Below are 26,931 nucleotides of genomic sequence, written 5' to 3' on the forward strand. Positions count from 1 at the left end.
CAGAGATGAAAAATAAATGCAGAATATGTTATCACAAGTAAAGGTGGTTATCAAATTAAAACAAATATCTAATGTGCTAGACAACACTGCTGCTTATAGTAAGTCAGGTGGACCCTTTTATCTGTGAGTTTTCACCAAAGGTTATTTATGTGACTGTCTATTTTTGCTTCCGCCCCTTTCCCCCCCCTTTTAAGCAGGAGAGATTTACAAATAGTGCTTGAGCATCATGGAGCTTCTAGGTTCTACTTTGGCGGCACCTTATGCCCACCCTAGACCAACACCAGCCAACTTCCTACCAGCCATCAGTGCCATGGCCTCAAGCTATAGGAACTGCTTCCCGCACTGCAATCTGACCCACAGTCTGAGCCTGCCTTGGAGACCAAGCACGTACTACAAAGCAGCCTCCAACTCACCAGCCTTGGACCCGTGCTGCACCAGATCTCAGAGGGTGTCCGAGAGCACCACGCTTCCCTGTGTTTCCAACAGAACCACACTCTTCACCAGATATACCCCAGATGATTGGTACAGGTCCAACTTAACCAACTTTCAAGAATCCAACACTTCCCGACACAATTCAGAGAGACTAAGGGTAGATACATCTCGCTTGATTCAAGACAAATATCAACAAACGAGAAAAACCCAGGCAGACTCCACCCACAATCTGGGAGAACGAGTCAACGACATAGGATTTTGGAAATCTGAAATCATTCATGAGTTGGATGCAATGATTGGAGAGACAAATGAACTCACCGATGTTAAGAAAAAACTGGAGAGGGCTTTGATGGAGACAGAAGCCCCTCTTCAGGTAACTATAAGACCTTATTAAAAGGACAGTGCATTTTTATGATTATAACCCAGTTGTTGAAATTTTGAGGTTATTTATCTATTGAATTATATTTCGCTTCCCCTGTAGAAGCCAAGCCCTTGTCAATAAATCTGTACCGGGTTTCAGTGACGATAAAACCATTGCCATTTTTCTCACATTATACCGAACAACCATTTAAGTAGAAAGAATTCTGGAATTCCCTGGCGGTCCAGCAGTTAGGACTCAGTGCTTTCACTGCTGAGGACGCAGGTTCAATCCCTGGTTGGGGAACTAAGATCCCGCAAGCCCAGTGGTGCAGCCCAGAAAGAAAAAAAAGTAGAGAGAATTCTGCATGCAAAGCAAAGGAGGCTAATTAAAGCGACGCTCTTAAGACGCACAGTATTTTATGGTGAAAATGCCATCTTCCCATCTCTTAAATAGGCTGCTTGGTTATTGCTGTCCCTGGATTAACATAAACGTTGTTTGAGAGGAAAAAAACTGTTCTTTTAGTCTGTGTCATGAAATGCCTTCTGCATGTATGTTATGAGTCCACTTCAGGCACGGTGAAACGATCAAATTAGAGCTTCTTGGGAACGGAATGAGTTTGGTTAAATAGAGAAATGGGATAGAAGTTAAGCCAGTTTTGGTCCTAGAGGCAGCCTTTCAGTTGGTTGCTGGCCTCTGACCAGGCTTCTGAATGGAGATCAAATTACCTTTAATCCTCTGAGTGTGCGATGGGCCCCCTGACCCCATTCTATCCACCACCGTTGGAAGAAGACATTCTGTATGTGAAGATGTCCAAATGATGCAGATTATTTTAGAAGTTGTGTATATGTGAATGGGCAAAGCGAACACTCTTTTTCTCCATGTTTGTGTGAGATTAGAGAATCGAAGAGCTAGAAGTCTAGTTGTTTGGGGGGTTTGCTGGAGACCCCTGCACACCGTAGCTTCTTACTGCACCCCTCCTCCCCACTAAACACGAGTGCACACAAATACACACGACCACAGAAATCCTGAGAAGGGTCGACAGGACACTAATGATATTCTTTTGAAAGAACTCACCATGGGATCAGAAGCCCTTCCATACTTTCTCTGAGCTCTGGATCATTTTGAGGATTCCTGGTCTATTCTACAATACATCCCATCCCACCCCACCCACCACTTACTTTAATGAACACTTAAAATGACAGCCACTTACCTTTTACTTAATTTCCAGAGGAGATTCAGTTTCTTCCCTTGACACTCCTTTCAGTGATGACTGCTTTCAATGAGATGGGCATAATTTAAATACTTTTCTGCAGTTTTTGTCCAGATATCTTGTGTGTTTAAACATTTACAATCAACACGGTATCAGAAGATCCCAATTAAAATGAGAATTAGTCCCATGAACAGATACAGCTCAAAAGAGGAAATACTGATGATCAACTATATATAAGACAAAAATATTAAAACTCAATAGCAAAAATGCAAACTAAGTCAATGAAGTAACCGTCTTTGGCTTACCAAATTTGCAAAAATGAAAACCAATATGTGTAGGGTTGGCAAAAGTGCAGAAGACGGACACTTCAGATATTGCTAGTAGACTATGGATGAGCAGAAACTTCCTGGAAAGCAATTTCGTAATACACATTAAAATAATCAGAGTTCCCTTCAACCCCTTAGTTCATCTTCTAGTCAGTGTACATTAGACTATTAAAAAATTAGAGATTCACTCCAAGATTTTGTTCAATGACATCATATCCAGATTACAGTGTACATACTATTATATTTTATGCTTTTTAAACATTTAACATTATAGTCATCCCATGTCATGAAATACTTACTCTTTGAAAAAAGTATTTTAACATTTACATAATGTTATTTCATGCATAATTTAGTTGTTGGCTATCTAAGCTGCTTTCCATTGGAGTCATTAATGTACTTTGTCTCATAGACTATTTCAAGTCTACTATTTAACATCAATCCTAAAAAGAATAAAATTATGAGGGCACTGTAACTTCTGTTTAAAACAAACAAAACTGATAGGAGTATGGATAACTCATTTTTGACTTCTCTCTACTTTTTCTCTTTAATGGATAAAGCATATTATTATTATTATTATTATTTGTGGTACGCGGGCCTCTCACTGTCGTGATCTCTCCCGTTGCGGAGCACAGGCTCCGGACACGCAGGCTCAGCGGCCATGGCTCACGGGCCCAGCCGCTCCGCGGCATGTGGGATCCTCCCGGACCGGAGCACGAACCCGTGTCCCCTGCATCGGCAGGCGGACGCTCAACCACTGCACCACCAGGGGAGCCCCGCATATTACTTTTATAATTAGGAAAACAATAAATGGTACTTTAACAATAATCACCTGGATTTTTGGCCACACAAATATTTTGAGGTCTTTAAATAATCATTTGTTTCTTCTTCACTCTTCTCAGTAGAAAACATTTGGAAATAAGATCTTGAAGACTATGATTTGGGTTATTGAACTATTTCTCTAGAAGGAATTGATGTCACATAGTTTTCTCAGATGCTGATTTGTGGGGATTAAGTAGATGCCATCTGCTTCAGTTTGTCAACTTTCCAAATTAGGATTTTTTTTCAAACTCTTTACCTTTTCACTAGCAGCAGGGATTCACTTCGTTGTCACACTGAGTTTCTTGTTTGATTTCCAGGAAAATGCCTTGAAAAGTTGGTATTGGGAGCATCTATTGCCTTGTTTTAGAAACAGGTTATTAGAAGTGCTAGTCAGTGATTTTAGTCAGGTTGTATTAGTGTTTTTCATTATTTGTGTATCTGTAGGTAGCCCGGGAATGTCTGTTTCATCGAGAGAAGAGAATGGGAATCGATCTAGTTCATGATGAAGTGGAAAAAGAGTTGCTGACGGTAAATATGGGGCAAACCCTTCAATAACAAGAAACCTCATTGCAAATGTGCGTTTAATGTATAGAAACAAAAAATGATGTTATGTAAAGACACAGTAAGGAGTTATAGTATCAGATATTTATGGTATTTAGAAAAGATACATTTTATTTTATTTTTTATTGAAGTATAGTTGATTTACAATGTTGTGTTAGTTTCTGGTGTACAGCAAAGTGATTCAGTTATACATATATATATGTATATTCTTTTGCATATTCTTTTCCATTATGGTTTATTACAAGATACTGAATATAGTTTCCTGTGCTATACAGTAGGACTTTGTTGTTTATGTTATTTTTTAGAAAAGATATATTTTTGGGGGGTTATGAAAGTAATAGATATTTATTGAGAGAATTTGAAAAATGCAGTAAAGATAAAAATCACCTAAGTTCAATTAGACAGAAATGACTATTAATGTTAGAGTATTTCAGTCTTTTTAATAATCATACTTAGGTAGATACCACCCAACTTAAAGACACACAGACATATCTTCCAGGTTAGAATTATAGTGTATCTATGCGTTTGAATAGTGCTTTTTTTGTTGGATAAATGCCCAATGATGTTTATTCTTAAATGTAGACGTGGAAAGGCAGTGTTGTGTTTTTTTAGAAGACAATGTTTTAGAGCACTTTTAGGTTCACAGCCAAATTGAGGGGAAGGTCCAGAGGTTTCTTCCCATGTGGCCCCTGCCTCCACACACGCATCGTATTGATAACTGTATGCATTTCTGATTATTTCCTCAGGATACATTTCCAAAACTGTAATCCACGCATCAAAGGGTATATGCATTTGGACAGCTTTTGATCAGCCATCCGGGAGCTTACCTCCTAGGCTCTCTCCCACAAGATCTCTGCCATTTCTTAAGATTTCAGCCCTTAGGTACCTGGGACCCTTCCCAGTCTCTCTTTTTTTTTTAGCCTGGATACTCTATTAAGCGTTCGTTCTGCTTCCCCAAGTGCCAGACATATGTACGTTGGTAACTCATTTTTTGGTTCACATTCATAAAGCTTAAAAGTGAACTTTTCTTTGACCCTGATGCCTTCTGCCTTCCCCTTCCTATTGATGGTACTGTTACTGGTTCTATGACTCCATCCCAAGAGGGTTCTGCTCTGAGACAGTATTGAATAGAACCTGATACCAGCATGCAAAGAATGTCTGGGTGGATTCTCACCACCAGTAGCAAGAAACGCCTTCCCCGTCTGGGATTTCCGCCTCTAAATGGCTTGTAGGACCCCAGCCCCCTCACAACCAGCCGGGTGATGGGTCAACTTCAAGTGATTCAGGAGCAAACACTGAGAGTGCACATCTTTAAGGAAACGCCGCTGCTTCCCAAACTCAGGGATGAGTGAGAATTTGAGAATGTCGTCATCAAAACACACTGTCTATAGAAATGGGGTGCTTGCGCCTATCGATGACATTTGCCATTATCCAGATTCCATTTGGACTTATAGTTTGATTTTTAAAGTGTGATTTCAGTAGCCTATTCTACCTGTTAAGAGTGTGATAGTTTACCCACTTACCCCAAACTTAAAAAGGCTCAGTTAAGCCTTTAAGTTTGTATGTATCTGTGGATACATAGAACCACAGGAAGCAGGGTCTGGGTTTAACAGTGAGGTCCCAGAAATGATCGTATATCCACAGTTCAGGGTATAGCCGAGAGTTAGCACACATCCATGTGTGTGGTCAGAACTCGGAGTTCTGATCCATGTCGCATTATAAGTCCTACCCTTTAGTGAGAGCTTCCATCTGCAAGGCACATAATTATCTACCCCACAACCTAGAAAGGCAGGTGTTATTACCCTTTGTTTATAACTCGCCTTTGCTCCCAGCATTTGCAAAGGCAGCATTGGACCTGGGCTATCTGATGCCAGAGCACGTCTTTAACCACTATTCCACCCAAGACACAGGGGGTGAGGCAACGGGGGGGGGGGTGGTTTGCTCGAGGTGAGGGCACGCCAAAGGCTGTGAAGCCTCTATTCTACCTCCGCGCTCCGCCACCCCATCCCAAGACCACAGCTCCCAAGAGGAGAACCGTAAGAGATGCTTTGCAAAGGTTTCGCCTGCTCAGATAGTAGGATTAATTCAAGGTTCTTCAAATGCTTGGATGTGATTCCTTGTTCTCTTTCCATCTCAAGCCACAGTGTATTCATTTTGGCCACTGAGACTCTGAGAAACTCAGAGGAGTCACTGCCACCCTTTTATTCTCGGGGTCTATTTTTCCTCCCCAAGTTCAGGATCCAGAAGGGGTGGCATCACTTGCCAGGCGCCTAGTGTGTGGTTCTTGGGTTTTCTGCCATGACCTTCACTTCCCTGGGTGTCAGGTGGCAGCTGTCGGTCTGACGACATCTGGGCTCTTCTCACACTTCTGCCCTCTGTCTGTACCCACCACCTTCCGGCAAAATTTCTTCTCACGGGCGGTTGAGGGAATAAGGCCCTTGCCCTGCAGTCACTTCATGGAGGCGTTTCCAGACCAGCCCCATGTGTGAGTGCAGACTAGTAGGTAAGTTAGCGTTGGGGACAGTTACAAAAGTCTTTGGTTTCAGGCATTCCCTATTCCAAGGAAGCCTTCTGCTTCCAACCACGATGTTCACCATATGACATTATTTAAATTCAAGTATAAAAAGTAGTGTTGAAGGGATTTTTTTATAGCAAGAGTCTCATTAAACGTAATTTTTTCCACTGAAAGTTCCAGGAATTCCCTCTGTGTGAATAGTGTACACATAGCATAAAAGCTCACTGGGATTTTGGGTTTTAAGTGATATTTTCTAAGCAGTATTCCATGTATCCTTTGCCAACACCTCCATGAAATGGCTACACACACACACACACACACACACACACACACACACACACACACACACACACACACACACACACACACACACACACACACACACACACACACCCAAGCCATAGAGAAAGATGAAGACCAGACAACCAAAAATATCAAAGACAGGCACCACCTACAATGAGAATGTGTGAGAAATCCTTGCTGCCTGTAAAGGCAGGGGGACTTGCTAACATGTCATGGGAATTGCGTTTTTCATTTACTCCAGTCATTCAGAGTATCAAAGAATCAGGCAGGAGGGTTATCACTGAAATAAACTCTAGGCATAATATTTTTACGACAACCAATTAAACAATAAAAGAATAAGAAGGCGATATAGTTGAGTAATAATTAACATTGGAGTGAAGAGGCCTCTAAAATCACATGAACAAAGGCGGAAACCCAAAGGGAACATTTGATCGTTTGATGTCATAGAAACCAGAAATGTCTGTAGATCAGAGACACCACACACAAAATATAAAGGCAAGAGCTAAACTGGTAAAAAAATATATATATATGTGTGTCCTATAATGGGAAAGGGTTGAATTTTAAATACAAGAATATTTATAAATAAGAAAAACATAACAGAAAAGGTAGACAAGCACATGAACAGGTGGTTCACAAGAGAAGAAAGTCAAATCATGAGCAAATACCCAGTCATAATAGTAACCTGCACATCTGAACAAGTGTGCTTTTACTGGGGGGTGGTCTTTCATGTTGGCAAAGATTGAGAGGAGTCATAGTGTCTACTGGGTGTGTGAGGTGAGGAAGCTCACACTCATTTATTGTTGTAAATGGGTACAACTCTTCTGAAGGGCAATTTGGTTGTACTTGTCAAAACCTTGAAAAAAGGCATCCCCTTTGGTGGTGTCTAAATATTTTTGAGCTTGTTCATCACAGTATAGTTTTATGTCATGGGAAAGTGTTCAAGTTTCATGTTCAGTGTTCAATATGATGGTATGATCACTTTTCACTTGAAAAAGTGGTAGCGATCGTTATGTGCACTTTTTAAATGTCTTCTAGGTGCTATTTTGGGTTCCTAAATTTTGTAATGTGAATATGAATTTCAGAGGGAAGTAACTACTTATTTGAAAAATCTCTGCTACCACACAAAATCTCTGCTATACGTGTAACAATATATACATCCGAGCAGCATCAAAATGCCATGTGCGTGGTCAAGCAGAGTGGCATGGGTAGTACAGATTTTATACGAGTATAGCAGCTGGGCTGCAGGGCAGAGGCAGGACAAGGGGAGACCTGGCCTCCTAGGGTGGAGGTTGGCCTCCGTTTGGAACAAAAAACTGGGTCTTTTGGAGGTCACATGCACTGCCTGAGAGAACTGCCTTTTAGGCTGTCCTTTTCCCTTCCAGATTCACTTTTCTTGGAAGAATACTTAGTATAGAAGAAGCCGTGCATTAAATTCAACCTTGGGTATCACCAGAATTTGATTGATTGATTGACTGATTCAATTAAAGACCAGAGATAAAAAATAAAACTCCTAAAATTTTACCCGTGTCCCAACTTGTTCCATAATATATTTCCCTAAAGCCCTGTGAAGGGTGAATCTCAGTCTTATGTTAAGACAGACAATATCACGGGGGCGTGTAGGTAAATAAGTGGGTATAGAATTCTTTTCTTGTTTTACTTCACGATTTTCCCAGAAACAAAGTTTTCTATCATCAGTGTTTTGTTACATTGTCGACTCTGAACGTTATGTTCAATATCAAAACATTAATGTGGCTTTTTTTTTTCACTTGAGTAGGAGGTTGATATTATTCTGTGTTGTCAAGAAAGGATGAAGCTGCATTTGGACAAGGCCATTGCCCAACTGGCGTAAGAGCTTTTATCTCTCTATATAGTTGAAACTCTATCATGAAACTGTACCTCCACGCTTCCCAATCAGATTTCTCTTAGCTTCTTATGCAAGGATTTCTTAGACATGGACACACATCCGCATGCACATACACGTTTTTATTTAGAAGGTAAAATGAGTACTTGGGGTACTTACTTTAAACTTCTATTTAAAGAAATAAGTTTTGCAATGCTTCAGAAAGGATTTTTATCCAACCTTGAAGTGTGGCTAAGGTTACTTTTAACTCAAAAGACTTTTATTCTTTGATAAGAGATAGACTTGTACACGTGCAGCCCGACAGCTGGAAAAGCGATGAACTGTGGCACACTTTTTTATTTACTTTCCACTTCTCCTTAAAAACTCAGCCTTCTCCTCCGGTTTCTCGGCCACCCTGGTACATGGTCCTTGGTGCTGTGATTACACCACTGCATTCACTGCATCCATTGCACTGTAATTGTTCACCCATCCTACTCTCTAGCAGAATACAAATTCTTCTTCTCGGCAATAGTAGACAGTAGGCGCTTAATATTTATAGTGGGGGTTGGCGGCAAAGAATAATAATCAAAGGAGGGTTTGAAGCAATGATAACAGCTGTCAGCATAGAAAAAATATTGGCCAAGCCTGTCGCCTTATAGGACTAGAAAGGTCAACGTTCATTTGGTGACGGCCATGGAAAGAAGTAGTGTTGACTATGTCACACAGAGGAAATGATGATTCTGCCTGTACTGATGTTGTCAGGGGTAGCGTGTGATGTAGCCAAAGGAATAGTGGTTCTAAAGGTGGTGGTTCTTTTCGCTCAGTCTGCTGACCATCAGGATTGATGCTATGAAGGTCGGTGAGATTCAGATGGCTGAGTTCTCTCTCAAGCTGTCATTGGAAGGTCTCCTTAATTCAGAAATTGGTGAGGATAGCTGAGGATTGGCTAAGGATGCTCTAACATGGTTACTGGGCTCGGTCCAGCAAAGGTGATGGGAGGAAGGTTTTCAGCTCCACTTGTCTTGAAGGAACAATTAAGGAAGGAACATGAGATGGGCTTGGATCTCAGCTGAGAATGGAATCTCATTAGAAACCCACATGGAGGCCTAGATCTCTCCCATCTTGGGCTCTAAGATGGTGCATGGATAGAAGGCCTTCCTAAGGAGGCTCTGAGGTCAGGTCAGAGGAGGTCAAGGGTGTCAGCCCAAGAGAGGAAGCCTGGGGAGCATCATGGTCCCAGACCACAGATGAGAAAGGCCTAAGAATCCCAGAGTTTCAACCCAGTAACCTGAACTCGGAAGCAGCAGGGATGCAGCTTCCTCTCCTTTCCTCCTCTGCACACACACGCTGATTTAGAATTCACCAAACGCAGATGACCTGTGTACTGCTACCCTCATTTCCACTTTACAAACAACAAAACAAAGAGCTTTGACAGGTCAAGTGACTTACCTGAAGGCACAGGCCAATTTAAGGAGGATCAGCCCTTCAGTTGCACACAGGCTTTCCTGGGTGGTCCCTCTATGCCAGGGCCTTTTTCGGGCCCCGGGAGTAGAGAAATGTCTAGGATCATCCAGTTCTCTGGCTTTTTCACATGCTCTCTGTATGCGATTGCCCAATTTTTATTTCTAGCCCAGACCTTTCTCCCCAATTCCAACAACCCACTTGGTACCTCCGCTTGGATGTTTAATGGACACTCAAACGTAAAGCAAAGCCTGCTGTCTTCTCCCCCAGCCCTCCATCCCACCCATAGATTTGCTCACCTCTGCTGATGGAATCCTGCTATCCCAATGGCTCAACTTTGGCTTTTTTTTTTGCTCCAGAGCCTGTGCTCTTTATTTATTTATTTTTTAACATCTTTATTGGAGTGTAATTGCTTTACAGTGGTGTGTTAGTTTCTGCTGTATAACAAGTGAATCAGCTATACATATACATATATCCCCATACCTCCTCCCTCTTGCGTCTCCCTCCCTCCCACCCTCCCTATCCCACCCCTCCAGGCGGTCACAAAGCACCGAGCTGATCTCCCCGTGCTATGCGGCTGCTTCCCACTAGCCATCCATTTTACATTTGGTCGTGTATATAAGTCCTGGTTCCATCTCTAAAGCATCTGCAGAATCTGAGCATTTCTCACCTCCTTCACTGCCACCCTGTTGGTCCAGGCCACCACCATCTCTCACCTGGGTAGCCTCACCGGTCTGCTCATGGGGTCTCTCTGTCCCCTGCAGTCCGTTCTTAACCCCACACCAGAATGATCCTTTAAGATTGTAAGTCGGTGGTCTCTCACTCCACTCAGAGGAAAACCTGACATATTCCAATGGGCAGCAAGGTCTGGTTCTCCCTCTGCAAGTCTTGGTATCACCTGCTTGAGGAGAGTCCTACCCTGGCCATCCTATTTAGAATCATCGCTCACACTCCTGGCCCCCCTTTTCCTGCTTTGTTTTCTGCATTGTTCTGCTTACAAACCACAGGATTTGCTTATTCCTTATGGGGACTGCCTGTCACCCCCCGTAGGATGTGAGCTCCTCTAGGGAGGTGACGTGTGCTTCGTCCGTGATGCATCCTGGCACAGAGTAGGCACTCTGTAATGATATGTGGAATGAACTATGCCACAAGTCAGGGCGTGGCTCACCTGTCACCCACGCCTGCCCCACCGGCCTGTCTCTTTGGGACTGAGCTGCCTGCCGGGTCCTCTCTCTGCATGGCAGGGCAGGAATGCCAGGCATCTCAGAGCTCACCAAGTCCTCTTCCTTCCCAGGAGGGTTCTGGCGGGAGCGGGAGGCCAGGGGCTGCCAATTCCTGGCCTCTTTCCACACGCTGACTCCTGCAGGGGAGGTCCATTTTGACCCTCGGTTTCTACCTCCAGGCCTGGCACAACTGCAAAGTGAGGTCATTTACAGCTGGAGGGAGGCTGGCTGTGAATACCTCCTAACTTCTCAGGGAATTGCACTCTAGGAATGGAGGAGAGAGGGGTTAGGACGTAGCTGAGGAAAAGGAAGAAGGAAAGGGAGGCACAGATGTGGACAGATTGCTCCAAACCAGTGTCCTGTCTGCAGCAGTTTGGGTACTAGGAAGATGGGCCCCAGCCTGGGGGAACTCCAGATACCAATTTCTGTGTGTCTGCACGTCTCATGCCCATGGAAGGGACAGTGTGGGCAGGGCTCTCATCGCCCATATGTAGGGACAGCTCCAGGGGAAGCTGCTTTTAATGGAGAAGTTGGACATCGTGGGAAGGAGGAGAGACCCAGAGAGCAGTCATGGGTGCGCGTGGGGGGTGGAGGTGGGTCCCCACCCCGAAGGGCCGTCATGCTTCCTCCTGTGACGTTGTTCCCTTAGCCTGAAGCTCTGTCTCCCCTCTGTGTTTTAGAGCCAACAGAGCTTCCCAGCACGAGCTGGAGAAGGACCTGAGTGACAAGCAGGCGGCTTGCCGCATCGACGATAAATGCCACCACCTGCGAAACACGTCGGACGGCGTCAGCTACTTCTGCGGAGTGGAGCGGGTGAATGCCATGTGAGTAGGGCGCGTGCCGCCTCTGTGATTTCCATGTCACTTAATTCATTCTCTCTCCTTTCAAAAGGATGCAGCGCACAGGTAAATCGGAGATCCTGGGAGGATGCGGAAAGGTAAGAGGCACCTGCGATGGGCAGGTCGTCAGTAAGCACAGGGCTCTGCAGACACTTGCATCCTGCTGTAATCTTTTGTAGAAGAGTATTCATTGTTTATATTTCTAACTGTGAAAATAGCACCTGCTTGAGGCACAAGAACCTAGAAAACACAGTTTAGCACAAAGAAAATAAAATGTTACCAATGTATTGGATGCCCTGGACGTGGGCCCGGGGTGGGAAGTACAAGCTGAAAAACAGCTGAATGTTGAATAATTTATTTCCACTCTTTCTTACACCTGCCCCGTCCGTGGTTTCTTTGCCAGGCCCCTGGATACGATCTTGGGTTCATGCTCTTTTCTCTATGAGAGGGCCTGTCTTTCCGCATCTTGATAACCCTGCTATCTTTCTTTACCATCTCATAAAAATGGTCCTGTCGCTTTCACATCTCTTTGGAAAATAGTGGCATAGAACATTAAAAAAAATCAACTTGATTGAGGTGAAATTCACCGATGCTAAAATGCATTTGGCGTTAGTGTACATTTTGATGAGTTTTAACGAATTTCTATGCCTATGTAACTGTAACCATATCCACACTCATGGCCCCTCCCCCTTTTAAAGGGACTCCCTTTAAAGCTCCCTTTAGGGCTGGTCACCCCAAAGCAGACCCCCTCTTAGCTCTTCTGTAATAGGAGCAGCAACGGGTACCAACTTTGTCATTCAGATTCTTCAGGTGTGAATCAGATTCAGACCCTCGGTCCTAAGCGGTCCCCATGAAGTGCCTCTTACTTAATTTGAGGAGAGCAGGAAGCATCTTCCTTTTCTCCTTCTGGGGTGGACGTGGAGGGGCAGGTGGGCTGGGATCAAACCACACACACTCTGACCACTTGGTCCTCCATAAAGGGCCTCATCTATTTCCAGCATGAACTCTTTGCCGTCTCTTGTAGGGTGTCAGGGTATGGAACAGATAGGATGTTATTTTTGGTCATCATGGCCTGAGCTAAAACCCTAATCGACAGTAAGAGTCTCATTTGACATCCTATTACACCATCAAGCAAAGAAACCACACAGAGAGGCCCAATATTAACAATTTACCGTCAGTCCTTCCAGTATTCTTCCACTCGTGTAGATATCGATTTATATTTTTAAAGATTGGTATCACGCATGTGCTGTTTGTATAGCCTGTCTGATCTTTCACTTCAGGATATGTCAAATACATTGTTTGTGAAAATATTTTTCTACAGCGTGAGTTTGCATGCTGTATGGATTACTTTTTAAAAGGTACCATCATTTACTCAAATTTTTCTTTACTTCGGGACATTTTAGCGTGTTTCCAGTGTTTCAGGGATTGGCATAAACACTGCTAAAAATGAATCTCCTTACATGTACATCTTTGGGTTATTTCCTTAGGATCAATTTCTGAAGTGGATCGATACAGAGATTAGCATGACCCTTGCGCAGTGATGGTGTGCCAGTTCAGGAAGCATTCTGTATTTTCAGTCCGGGGATATAAAGCACAGCATGGTGACTGGTTAACAATACTCTATTGCATAGTTGAAAGTTGCTAAGACAGTAGATCTTAAAAATTCTCATTCAAGAAAAAAGGTTTGTAACTGTGTGTGATGGTGGATGTTGTCAGCTAGGCTTCCTGTGGTGACCATTTTGCAATGTACCCATAAATCAAATCATTATGTTGCACACCTGAGACTGATATAATGTTATAGTAGATTTCAATAAATTAGATTTCAATTAGATTTCAATAAAAACACTTTCTAAAGTGGAATTTCTGAGGTATGCACGTTTGCTCTCCGGCATGGCCGTACCCATTCAACTTTCCTACCTGCAGGATGAGAGAATCTTTTTCTAAACATGCTCACCAGAAAATTATCATCCCTTCATTCTTTGTTATTCTGACAAAGCGTTGTTAATATGTTGTTGTTTTCATTAGTACCACTTTGATTAGTTCTGAGGTTGAATATTTTTTCGTAACGCTTATGGGGCCGGTGAGACACATTTCTAATGAATGGACGTACTCATACCCTTCGCCGATCCCCTCCCCCGCCCCTGCACATTGGCAGAGGACTTAATCTATGCTGCGGATTTACAGAGAGAAAGCACTCAAACAAGGAACAATTAAGAAAATTTTAAAAGAAGCTTTGCTCTGGTGTTTACACTTCATGCAGTAAAACCAGGATCAAGTGATTTGGGGTTTTTTTCTTTCTCCGGACGAGCGGTTGTCTACAGAAAATCTAGGCTGATTCATCATCATTTCCATTGTCTGGGTCTATTTCTTTTTTCTTCAGGGTCTCAGTGCCCGAGTCCTGGGCCAAATTTACCCACGACAATATTCTTCGCTCCCAGAGCGAGCGAGCTGCCTCTGCGAAACTAAGAGACGACATCCAGAACCTCCTGGTGGTGACAGCCAACGAGATGTGGAATCAGTTCAACAAAGTGAACCTGGCTTTCACCAGCCGCATTGCTGAGACTGCAGATGCTAAAAATAAGATTCAGATTCACCTCGCAAAGGTAAGCCAAGCACTGGGAGGCCCCCGCAGCTGACCTGGATAGGTAGAGCAGGGGGCCCTGGGACCACAGATCTCCACCGTAAGGCACATGACTTCCTGGCCATACAGACTAAGAAAAATGAAAACTGGTACAGAGTGCACCATTTATTTTAGCCAGGTAGCTAGGTGTCAACATGAAATTGGAATCCAACGTGAATTGGAAATGGGAACACAAAGAATGCACTATGTCATGAAAGGTTCCTAGTATTTAATAGAAACAAAAATATTACTATTAACGTTCAATGAATCACCGTATGTAACTAGGAAGTGAATTTATTATTAGAACATATGGGAGGGATGTTTTCTGTTAAATTATTTCGGGCCTTTTTTTCTGGAATACAAAACCAAATACAGGCGACTATTAAGTGCTTCAAAATGTTTCTGATATTGAACTTTTTAAAGTGTTTTAAGTATAAGTGTTTTATGAGGACAATAAGATGAAAGATTTAGGCAGAATTCATGGGTTTCAAGATAAACAAGGTGCTCTTGCTTTTTTTAGTATCGGTCTTGGAGTCCTTGTTATTTCTGTGGGTTATGCTGCATATAGTTTTCTGGTTTTGTTTCTTAATTTAATTTTTAGTTTATACTGGGGTATAGTTGATTTATAATGTTGTGTTAGTTTCGGGTGTAGTGGTTCAGTTATCCGTATATATATTCTTTTTATTCTTTATATATATTTATTATATATTATATATATATATAAATATATATATTATTATTATTTATATACATTCTTTTTCAGATTCTTTTCCAATACAGGTTATTGCAGAATATTGAGTAGTTTCACTTCTCTTTTTAAGAACCTTACCATGTTGGCTCTGTTGCTCTCAGGAGATATTATCCTATCGAGGGCACTGTGTTTTCCCAGGCTGCAGTAATTTACCTTTCCTTCTCATGGTGTCTTCTTTGGGCGATGCACATTTGTTGGGTCAGACAGCTTCTACATCCAGCGAAGGGAAGAGAGAAGGATAAAATGTAGTTTTTGCCCCAGGAAGCTTATATTTGTGGAGAAGGTGCGCGTAACATGAAAAGCGCATGCACAATGAAAAACAATAGAACATGACAGATCACCGTTGCCAAATAGCCAACACAGAAATTGTTCTGGGAGTTTGGAGGAAGAAGCGAGCATTCAGGTGGGGCAGCATCATGAACAAAGCCTCGGGAGGTATAGCCAATCAGAGGTTGAGTCAGGTCCGTAAAGAGACCCTCTGGCTGGCGCAGACGGTGTGTGTCCCTAGAGAGACAAGCTTGGAAAGGCAGGTGGAGCCAGGCCGTGGAAGTCATTGATGGGCAGGCGTCCCCTGGGCAGTGAGGGGCCACCTAAAGGCCTTTTATCGATAGAAGGCTGACACAATGGGGTCCCTTTGCTCAACAAAGTTTTGTTTACTACTGTATTAGTTTGCTCTGGCTGCCATAACAAAGCCCAACAGACTGGGTGGCTTAAACAACGGAAATTTATTTTCTCCCAGTCCTGGAGGCTGAAGTCTGAGATCAGGTTATCCGTGGGGTTGCTTTCTCCGGAGGCCTCTCTCCTAGGCTTGTAGACGGGCGCCTTCTCCCACACCATCATGTGCTCTCTTCCCTCCATGCCTGTCTGTCTCCTAATCTCTCTTTATAAGGACACCAGTCAGACTGGATTAGGACCAACACTAATGACCTCATTAAAGAACTTCATTAGCTGTTTAGAGGTTCTACCTTCAAATACAATCACATTCCGAGATCTGGGGGTTAGGACTTCAACATATGGATTTGGGGGGGTTGAGGAGGATAGAATTCAACTCATAACAGCTACATTCAAGGTGCTGTGCCAGGGGCTTTGGGGTGTACACAGATGACGACTCACTGACCCTGCCATCTTGTGTCTTGTGTGGACAAGACACGTACGTAGAAAATGATAAGTTCCATCAGAAAAGTGCAGAAAGAACCCTTTGGAGCTACAGATAAAAGGTTCAGTTTGTTTAGCAGAAAGAGCAGTTATTTCCAGTGGTGAGAGATGGGGGTGGCTTCGTGGAGCGGGGAGCCCTTGAGGGTGACCTTGGTGATAGAACAGTGTAATGATTTTCAGCAGGTGGTTGAAAGCTTGGAAGAGAGGGCAAAGCTTAACTGACAGGTGAAAGAGTTCCTGGCTTTCACAAGTGCTGAAGCTGTGTGGTTACAGGAGGTCTCTGCAGGGAGAAAGGAGGTAGCAGAGAAGGGGTCAAGGGCAGCACCTTGCACTGGAGTGAGGAGAAGGGGTTAGAGACAAAATCAGGGATTAGGATAGCAGTTGACCAGAGAAGTAAGCAAGGCGAGGGTTTCAAGGGGAGGGACACTCCGGAGAGGCCTCATCATTGACTTTGAGTGCGTGGTCTCACCAGAGCAACCAGGGCCAGAGACTGGATACGGGGGCCGCTGTGAGGTTAGGTGGGTGGCACGTGGAGGGAGTAGGCGAGGCCACTGCTGAGTCCATGTGGCTGTGAACTTGAGGAGAGGCTGGGAAGGTACCAGCCAGAGAGGACCCAGGGGGATTGGATGAGAGCGTGGTGGGGAAGGCATGAGGGTTCAAAGGAATTTGGGTGATGGTTGGGGGGCATCTCCAAGCCACAGGAAAGCGGCTGAAGAAGAGGGGACTAATGGGGGGGTGTGGAGACCCGGGGGGGGGCAGAGGTCAAGGTCGTAGGCGAAGGAGAAGGCAGGGTTTTCAGAGCACAAGAAGGGGGCTTGCTTGTCAGAAGAGGAAGACGAACCAGGGAGGGATTCAGGTTTAGGTAACCGGGGGACTTCTTTAAGGAGAGAAGAATATAAAATTGGGGTTACCAGATTATGAGCTCCTCCCTTGCAAGTGAGACACCCCAAAGCTTGACCTCGATTTGCCTCAAGGCAAATCCTCTCCTAGCAGGAAAACCTCTCTGAGATTAGTGAGGAGAGGCAGCGGGACGATAAAGAAGCAAGGATGCAGCGACGTGGGAGGGAAGCGGGGACCCTCGAAGCTGCTGGCCTCCCTTTTCTCGGAGTCACGTGCAAATATGTATCAGTAAATATCTAACAGCCGGTGATCTGAGGGAAAAGGAGAAAGCGAGCTCGGATTTGCGGCATTCGCCCATTTCTGTGGCCTAAGTCCTCGCACGCTGAGTCGGGAGGAGATGCTCTCCAAAGGGTGGGAGCAGGTGCCGCACCTCCCACCGCGGGTCCCGGGATGGGGCTGGTGGGAGGAGGCCCTCAGACAATCCTCCTTCCCGTGACGGGGAGGCCCGGCCACCGATGCACGGGTCGGAGAGCAGGTTGTTGAGGGCCCGGCACCAAAGCCCCGGGCGTTTGCTTCTCCTGGTACAGACCCTGCAGGAGATTTTCCAGACGGAGATGACCATCGAATCCATCAAGAAAGCCATCGAGGACAAGTGCGCCTTCCTGAAGGTGGCTCAGACCAGGCTGGATGAGCGTACGCGGAGGCCCAACATAGAGCTCTGCAGAGACACGGCTCAGCTGCGGTAAGCGAGGAAGAGGCGACGGGGGAAGAACCAGGAGGGGGTCACGGTGATGGGGAGGGGGGCGCCCTCAGGGCCAGCTCGGGCTCCTCTGGGGAAACCCCCAGGCTGCCGGCAGCTCTGAGCTCCTGCGGCTCGTCCACCAGCACACGGGGATGTAGAGCGGCCTAGTGATGGTCACGGTGCCAGAGCCTCCTTTAAAGTGTCAGTAACGGGGTTCGTGTTTAACAGCCCGGAGTTTCGGTTTGGGATGATGAAGAGTTCTCGAGATGGAAGGTGGTGATGGTTGCCAAGTTTGTGAATGTACTTAATGCCAGGGACTCAAGAGCTGAGACGGTAAATTTTGTGTTGTGTCTGTTTTACCGCGACTAAAACAAAAAGGAAATGACATCAACACTACACACAAGAATAGTGGTAACACTTAGCCTCATCCAGGGGGTGGAGGTGGCGTTGGGCTCCTTTGCACCTCCCTGGAGTGTCCCGAGTTTCCAGATCCCCTGTCTCGGAAACAGTACAGAGGTTGGCCGCTGTGTGTGTCCGAGTGCCCCTGACTCATCGGAAAAGGGACTTTGGGTACCACCTCCCCCCACCCCGTCTGCTTGCTCTCACCGTCGCTCTCATCCGCTTCTTTGGGTGCTTCATTCCTGCTCTCATCGTTAAGAGCATCCTCAGGACCCCCTAATCCCGATGGCTCATTTCAGCTCATTTCAGTTTGTTCTGTTCTTGACAGAAATTGAAAGCAGCTGGTCAGCATCAAGCATCCCCCACGTGTACACGGTGGGAGGGATCTGACACTACACTTCATCTTCTGGACACTAGGTGTATTTTCTCCTTCTTCTTTTTAACTTGGAAGATTCCTTTCAGGATGGGCTTGAATGGAATTGGCCGCCCTCCCACCCCCATTCTGGCTTCGTTTCCAGTTTCTCAGTACCTGCCTATCTGCCTCTTTCTGGATTGCATCACTGCTGTGCTTAGGTCTTGAAACACTTTGTGCAGAAGCAAATGAAACGTATAGCGACTGGAGGGACGAAGCGGCAGCGCTTGAACTGGAGCAGTGGGAGAGACCACTAGCCTTGTAGTCTGCCTGGTGCACGACTGAATTCCCTTATATCCTAGGGACAAAGCGACTTGGAGCTCTTACCCAGGGAACAAGCGGTGGGGTGAGGCTGTGAAGGAAATTTCGGGTGGTCTTTGTGAGGCCAAGAATGAGAAAGATGCTGATAAAGGTGGTGACGGTGACAATCACAATAGCTGTTGCCATTTATTGATCTTATTCTGTGCCGGGCACTGTCCTGCACACTTTACCTTATGCATCCTCTTCAATTTACAAGTAAGTAAATGGAGGCAGAAGCGGGCTGAGTGACGGTGACCCAGCTGGCAACTGCTGGGAGGAAGGAGAGACATAGTTAGAATCCTTGCCCATCTCCCTGCTGAGCTCCGTTCAAACAAAGCAGCAATTTGCCTCTGCTTCCCCATGTTTCATCGTATGGGGCCTTTGCCACCCCGCCGTCCTGTACCTAAGCTCATCCGGCCTTCTCAATGCCCACATGGGATGGGTCAGCAAAGCAGGTGCTGTATCCTCATCTCACTCTCACAGAGGATAAAACAGAGGGTCACAGAGGAGACCTTACTGCAAAACACCCTCCATGGGCAGCACGCGTGTTGTCTGTGTTGGATGCTAAGAGGTGTGCTCTAGAATAGATTCAAATGGCCTTCGTCTCCCACAGTAGCTGTGTTTCTCCTAGTGGAGCTGTCGTCTGGGCCCTCACCATGGAGGAGGTCACCCAGGCCACATGTTTCTCTAAGTGGGTTCCACAGGACCCCTACTCACACACAGCCCATCACTGAGGTGAAGCGGCCCGCCACTCTGGAGGCAACCAGGCTGAAGTATCTATTTATTACAGGAACCTGGTAGTGGGATCACACCCATTTGGCCAGTTAGATTAGATCATGAATTGTGGTTTTATGCAAATATTATTGGGAGAAGCTGAGCTGAAGTTTCATGCTCCGACAATTTCTGCGGAGTCATCAAAAGTAGTGACGGGGGACTTCCCTGGTGGCACAGTGGTTAAGAATACGCCTGCCAATGCAGGGGACACGGGTTCGAGCCCTGGCCCGGGAAGATCCCACATGGCGCGGAGCAACTAAGCCTGTGCGCCACAACTACTGAGCCTGCGTTCTAGAGCCCACGAGCCACAGCTACTGAGCCTGTGAGCCACAACTACTGAAGCCCGCGTGCCCAGAGCCCATGCTCCGCAACAAGAGAAGCCACCGCAATGAGAAGCCTGCGCACCACAACAGAGAGTAGCCCCCACTCGCTGCAACTAGAGAAAGCCCGCGAGCAGCAACGAAGACCCAACGCAGCCAAAAATAAATAAATTTATCAAAAGAAAAAAAAAAAAAGTAGAGCCGGGAAGAGAGAAATTGTCCGGTCTGCCATCAGACCAACACAGGGTTGCTTTTCAGAAGGGTTTTGAGTCGTGGTCGAATTTGACTTTGCAGTTATCAGACAATGAGGCATTCACAGCTGCTTCTGAGAAGCTGAATGATTTTTCCTCTTTTCTCCCCCTTCACGGCTAAACAGAATTTGCTTTTCCTTTACTTCCTGTCGACCCTGCAGTGTGTCTATTTCCTCTGCTCCTTTACTGACTTCAGGACAAAACCTAGTTTTGTTTCCGTAAAGATTTCTTGTTAAAATATCGTTGCCAAAAATATGGTCCTAGAGGAACAGCAGTGGAATTTAGGATTGTTATTGAGGGAGGAGGGGATTATTTTTCTTACTCAACTCATCATTCTGAAAGCAGCCCTTTGGCTGTCTAGATGAAGAAAACACAAGGACCATAAACTCAGGGGAGTGAGGACAGAGAAAAAGTGCTGTTTCCATTTCAAGACTTTGATTTGCATTTGAACTTTTTCTAAATGGGTGCTTTCAAGAACAATTCTAAACATTCTTGGCATCCTTGAGGGCAGGCCAGACCAGGCTCTGCTTTACTTAATCTTGATATATTTTTTTCAGACGACGGTAGTTTTGTTTGTATTTGAATGCAAACTGTTTTTTCGGTTCTGTAATTTCCCCCAAAATGAGTGGTTTCAGCAGAACGGCTGTCTGCCATCTGCCAAGAATAAGGAAACTGAGAGTGGAACGTGGCCTTGAAAGGGGAGGAGAAACGTATTTCTAACGGCGAAAGTTGAGGGAGGTGTAGTATCTCTGAGCTGCCTTCACACAGCGATGGGAAAACCAGGATGTTAGCTGCCTGCATTCTAAGTATCTGGAATTGCTTTTTTAAAAAATTGGTATTTTAATGTGTCCTTTTTCAGAAGAGCCCTGACAGATAAATTTTCCACTAGACTAACGTTTGGCTGTCAGGAGTGAAGACTCGCACGTCACCCTGCTCCGTCCCTACCTTTGGGTTCAGAGTTCCTTTTGAAGTGGTGAAAACAGCTCAGGGAAGGCTGGGAGACGAGAAGCAGGCCAGTGTGATTATAAACCACTCACCCTCATAAATCCCGTCACCAGCCGTGTCCGACAGCCTCTCTGAAGATCTGTTTCTTTGCTAGTGGTATTGTGTACCCTGGGATCTTCAAAAAAGAAACGTACTTTTAAAATCCAGCCTGACCTAAACAACAACAAAATATGCCTTTAGCTCAGTTCTCAGATGCTGTGTTTACAGATCTCAGGCCAGAGGAAACTTCCACACTTAAGTTTAATTCCTTCCCTCCCCCACTAGAAGTAAGAAGACAGTTCAGGCTCTAAGATGAAAGGAGATGCACGGTGTGGGTGTGTTTTCATGGCTTGTCGTTGCATCCATGAGCCTTTTGGGGGTGCTCTGCGGTGCTCCCCACCTCGGGCTGGCTGCAGGTGGCTCCCTCTGGCCTGTGCTCCCTCTTCATCACCTGGGGTCTGCTCCTCGTTCCTGGGAGACGCTTGACTTGGACTTCCGGGCAGCTTCCTACCTCCCATCATGGGCGGCATCTCCTAGGAGACAGAAGTTGGTCCCCATCCATCAAGCATTTTCTGTGCCCCTGTCAACTGCAGGAGGGGCTGTGGATGTCACTTTCCCGGACCTGATGGCCGGCAGGGAGACGTAGCACACAGGCCACGACAAGCACCCCGAGGGCCACAGAAGGGCTAGCGCTCTTGGAACACACGACATCGACATCGGGCAGCGAACTAGTCCCAGGGCTGAGGGAGGGACTTCCCTAAGAAGGGTCTGTCCAGCCGGGCTTTGAGGATGGCGTAAATTAGCAGGATGAAGAGTGGAATAAGAGCATCGTGGGCTGAGGGGACGGCAAGGGGGAGACCCTGAGGTCAGACACGGAGCAGGGACATTCAAGGACTTGCCTGCATAATGGAGAGGAAGGGCGCAGGGGCACGGGGAGACAGGTACCGCAGATTTTTACATTTTTACGTAGGGGTGTGAGGAAGAGGGTGGGGTCAGGGATGATCAGAAGACCTTCGGTTCCAGCATCCGCAAGGATGACGTCAGCATGGCCTGAGATGGGGCAGGCAGGTGGCCTGGGGTGCTGGTGATTCATCTGCTCTGTACCCCACCTTGGCGTGGGTGGGCCCCTTGCGGGCATACCCACCAGGGAGGGTGTGTCCAGAACGTGGGCCTGCAGGGCGGTCCTGGGGAGTCTCCAGACCCCCTTCATTTGTCCGCTGTGGCCTCGGATGGAGATGTGATGTTTGCCCCGTCGCGGTGTCGGTCCAGCCGAGGCACTTCAGGTAACCTCTCTGAGTTCAAGGCCAAAGAGAGTTCAAGTCCCTCAAAACTGTGTTTCCTTTTTGGAAACTATTTATTGTTTTCTTTCTGGCTTTAAGAGCTGTATCTGTTCGTGATAGAAAATCAGAAAATGAAATAAAAAATAAAAATCACCGTCAATTCTCCTTGCCGTTGAGGGATAACCGTGGTTGCCACCAGGCACGTTAACAAAATTGTGATCACGCTGCATGTAGAGTTCTCTATCCTGACTTTTTCAACCAACATTGTATTCTGAGTCTCCTTCCCCAAGGCAAAAACAAATTCTTGTTTAAAAAGTATTGCCTGCATAGTATTCCATCGTCTGACTACGGTGTCCGTTATCATCAGGATCTTGTTTCCTCTTGTTCTCTCATAATAATACTCAGTACAGGATAACACAATGAAGGCATTGTTCCTTTATCGTTTTCTGTCAAACTTTTCACTTTGTTTAAATTCACAAGTAAGAGAGAGACACGCTCTGATTTTAAAACAAATTCAAACAGTACAGATCCATATGGAGTAAAAAACAAGAGCCTCTTTTCTTCCCTCTCCTCTCCCCCCCACCAGCACCCCCCCCCCCCCACAACCTCAACCAGCAGCTGCTGATTTGGTGCATAATACATTTACAATCTGTCCTTTACGAAAAGCAGGGGGCGGAGGGTTTTGAGTAGAGACGTTGTGGCTTTGGTGCCGTCTTAAATGAATATTCTGTGAGAGCTAATTTTGGGCCTGACACTATTTTGGTTCTTGTGGTAGGGTTGCCAGATTTTGCAAATTAGCGACCAAGTAAATATTAATCTCAGATAAACGACGAATAATTTTTTAGTATTAGTATATCCCCAATACCGCAAGGCATCTTTACACAGAAAACACTTATGGTAAGTAAAAATACTTGTAGTGAATACTATTCAGCCTTAAAAAGAAAGGAAATTCTGACGCGTGCTACCACATGGATGAACCTTGAGGACATTATGCTGAGTGAAACAAACCAGTCACAGAAGGACAAATACTGGACGATGCCACTTGTATGAAGTACCTAGTGTGGTCAGATTCATAGAGACAGAAAGAAGAACGGTGGTTGCCGGGGGATGGGGGTCGCGGGGCGGAATAGGGGTTAGTGTCGAAAGGGGACAGAGCTGCCATTTTGCAAGATGAAAAGAGTTCTGTGGGTGGAGGGTGGTGATGGCCGTGCGACTGCCCATGATGCCACCAAACTGCACACTTAAAAATGGCTCCGATGGTAAATTTTATGTTGTTTCTATTTTACCGCAGTGAAAAAAATACTTGGACTAAAAACATACGTGTTTATCTGAAATTCAAATTTAACTGGGCCCCCTGTGTATTATCTGGGAGGCCTGCGCTGTGGGGATGACAAATAGAAATGAGACGGTCTCACCCAGAGGGTCCAGGGCCGAGGCCAACTTCCCAGGTCTCTGCTTCTGGGAGCTGAGTGGGCGGGGCAGGAAATGGGACCCAGTTCCTTATTATGGCCACCGAGACTCCTGATTTCCTTCTTAGCTTCCTGGATAACTGTGAGTGGTGTATAAACACATGTAGGCCGTCTGCCTGTGGGGAGGGCAGTTCATCAATCCCTGGGGCTCAATTTCCTTGTCTGTAGAGCAAGGAAGCTGGGCTTGTTGACCTCTGCCATTTATCTTCCAGTGGCAAAGTCTGTGAAGCTATAAAATGGTCTTGGTATAATGATTTCCACATGGTCTGGGTATTTTTCTACGATCGTGAAATCCTTTTCCGCCTGCAGCGACGTCCACACCCCTATTTGTTCACTGTCACTATTCTCTTTATATTATGGTACATTTTAGTTAATTTCATGCACACACCCACCCTCCCCCCACCCAACCAGTCTGCTGATAAATGAACATCCCCAACAAAGAAAACTTTAGCTCTGAATCACTGGGCAAAATTTGATGAATTTGGAGTTGGTGGTTTCAACTGAGATAAGTTATTATCCTTACTATTGTCTTTTATAACCTGTTTAGTATTCTTTCTCTTGATTGACCACATGGTCCCACCCCTTGGATATTATTGGCCAAATCAGAGGGTAAAGGAGTCCTTGCTTAATTGCTCTCTGGGAGGAGAAAGAGTTTCTAAATATAAACACAACAGAAGAAATCACAAAGAAAAAGAAAGATTTAGCTAACTAAAAATTGAAATCTTATGTGTAACGAAATATAAGCTAAATTAAAAGGTAAAAAACAAATTAGAGAAAACATTTGCCACAAGCTTAACAGACCAAAAAAAAAAAAAAAAAAGTAATATGCCTAAAACTTAAAGAACTTTTTGCCAAAGTTTAAGATAATTAGTAATACCCCAGTAGAAAAATGAGCAAAAGACAGGAAGAGGCAATTCACGGAAAAATTGCAAAATGCCCAATAGACATTTAGGAAAGTTTCACTAATAATCAAAGAAATGAAAATGATATCAGTTAAAATAATTTGAGGAGGAAATGCTAGATTTTTTACATGAAATGATGCCTTTTTTCCTTTCTGTCTTGACAAATGTGTCATGTTTTTCATCATCAGCACAATCAGAACGGCAGCTTGTTTCATGGTTTACGTAGCTGATTTCATGAATTATCATTTTCATGTCCCATTAGGTTTTTGACGTTTCGATATTTACTCTGGAACCTTGGGGCATTGCTGGGGGGAGGGGCATTATCACTGGAGGAGTGCCCATTAACTAACCCCTCCCCCACCGTAGTTAACAGGTTGGGCTGAATTCTAAACGCTGAATAAAGCTGGGTGTTCCCCTCTTCCTCACTATATAAACAGCTTTCAATGATAAAGTAAATGCATGAAAATTGAGCTGTTAACATTTTCCCCATCTTTACTATTAAAAAAAATCAAATGTTTAAAAGTTTACCTTTTAAAATATTATAAGGTTTAATATTCGCGTGTATGCGCAATGCATGTATGAAAACTTGCTGGTGTCCCCCGAATATCCTTGGTGTGCCTTTTGGATCGTCCTGTTTGCTTTGCGGCTTTGCAGCGTGAAGTAGTTCTGAGGTTGATGTGACCGGTGGGAATTCAGTAACCACACTCGGCGCCGGCGAAGCTGATAACCAGCGTGACTTCTGCTAACCTAACAGGTGCCTCTTCCCCACGCAGCCTGGTTAACGAGGTGTACGAGGTGGACGACACCATCCAGACCCTGCAGCAGCGCCTGAGGGACGCGCAGGACACCCTGCAGTCGCTGGTCCACACCAAAGCCACCCTGGAGCACGACCTGGCGGTCAAAGCCAACTCCCTGTACATCGACCAGGAGAAGTGCATGAGCATGCGCAGGAGCTTCCCCAGCACCCGGCGGCTGGTGGGCTTCTGCTAGGGCCCCCTCCCCTGGACTAGGTGTGATGCTCCCCAGGTAAGGCGGAACCAGGGCGCCGCGCGCGCACGCACTTACACGAGGGCCAATCTATATTCACTTATTAAAGGATCGTATTTATAGACATGTGCCGCGGTCCTGTCTCGTAAAACCTTTCGTTTGCCTCCAAACCTTAGTTGCCGACGATTTACTAGGCCTCTGGGCCAGAGAAAAACAATCGATGTAATAGACAAGGTAAGAACCCTTATTTGTATTACTCTTGTATTCTCTGTGTAACATGAATGGGCTGGAAAGGAGCAATGTATTCTTTTCTGAGGCCGTGGAGGCAGGTATCCCAGCAGGTGGGTTCTGAGAGAACCGGAGAGGTCTCTGGAAGGTAGTAGTCGGGGATAGTTTGAGCAAAACCGAAGGTGGAAAAATAGAGTGCATTTGGACACTAGTAAGTAGACCAGTTTGGCTGTGATTCATAACGTAGGGTGTGTATGAAGAAACAGGATGGCTGAGACCCCTGGAAAGTTGCGGGGGGGTGGGTTCAAGGGTAGGGGGAGTGATGGACAGCTCTGTGCAGGGACATGGCCTTGTGAAAGCAATGACCGGGTAAGGAAAGTTTGAATTAGAGATGGCCGTGGAAACCAAGAGGGGAGAAGCACAAAGCATGTTACAACAAATCAGCAGGACTCGCTAACCTCACAGGCGAGTGAGCCCTGAGGGCCCAGGGTGACAAAAAGTTGCTGACTTTGGGTGGGCCGAAAAATGGGACATTGCTTACATTCTAGGAGGTCCTGTCTTATCTCAGGGGTTGCTTATTTTTTTAAAATAACTTTATTACAAATGAAAAACATTTGCTGATATCTG

At 45.4% G+C, this 26,931-nt stretch overlaps 1 protein-coding gene across 1 annotated transcript; it reads left to right on the forward strand.

The window, feature by feature from the left end:
- Window positions 1-207: 207 nt before the first annotated feature.
- On the forward strand, window positions 208-26,079 carry TEKT3 (tektin 3; the record flags this gene model as incomplete). Its single annotated transcript, XM_082678684.1, has 7 exons — window positions 208-805; window positions 3,593-3,676; window positions 8,302-8,372; window positions 11,732-11,875; window positions 14,271-14,493; window positions 17,844-17,998; window positions 25,863-26,079. The coding sequence occupies exons 1-7, from the start codon at window positions 227-229 to the stop codon at window positions 26,077-26,079; spliced, it is 1,473 nt and encodes a 490-aa protein (XP_082534810.1). The 5' UTR covers window positions 208-226.
- Window positions 26,080-26,931: the final 852 nt, after the last annotated feature.

The sequence above is a fragment of the Grampus griseus genome (genome assembly GCF_964374135.1).
Source record: "Grampus griseus genome assembly, chromosome: 20".
Taxonomy (NCBI): domain Eukaryota; kingdom Metazoa; phylum Chordata; class Mammalia; order Artiodactyla; family Delphinidae; genus Grampus; species Grampus griseus.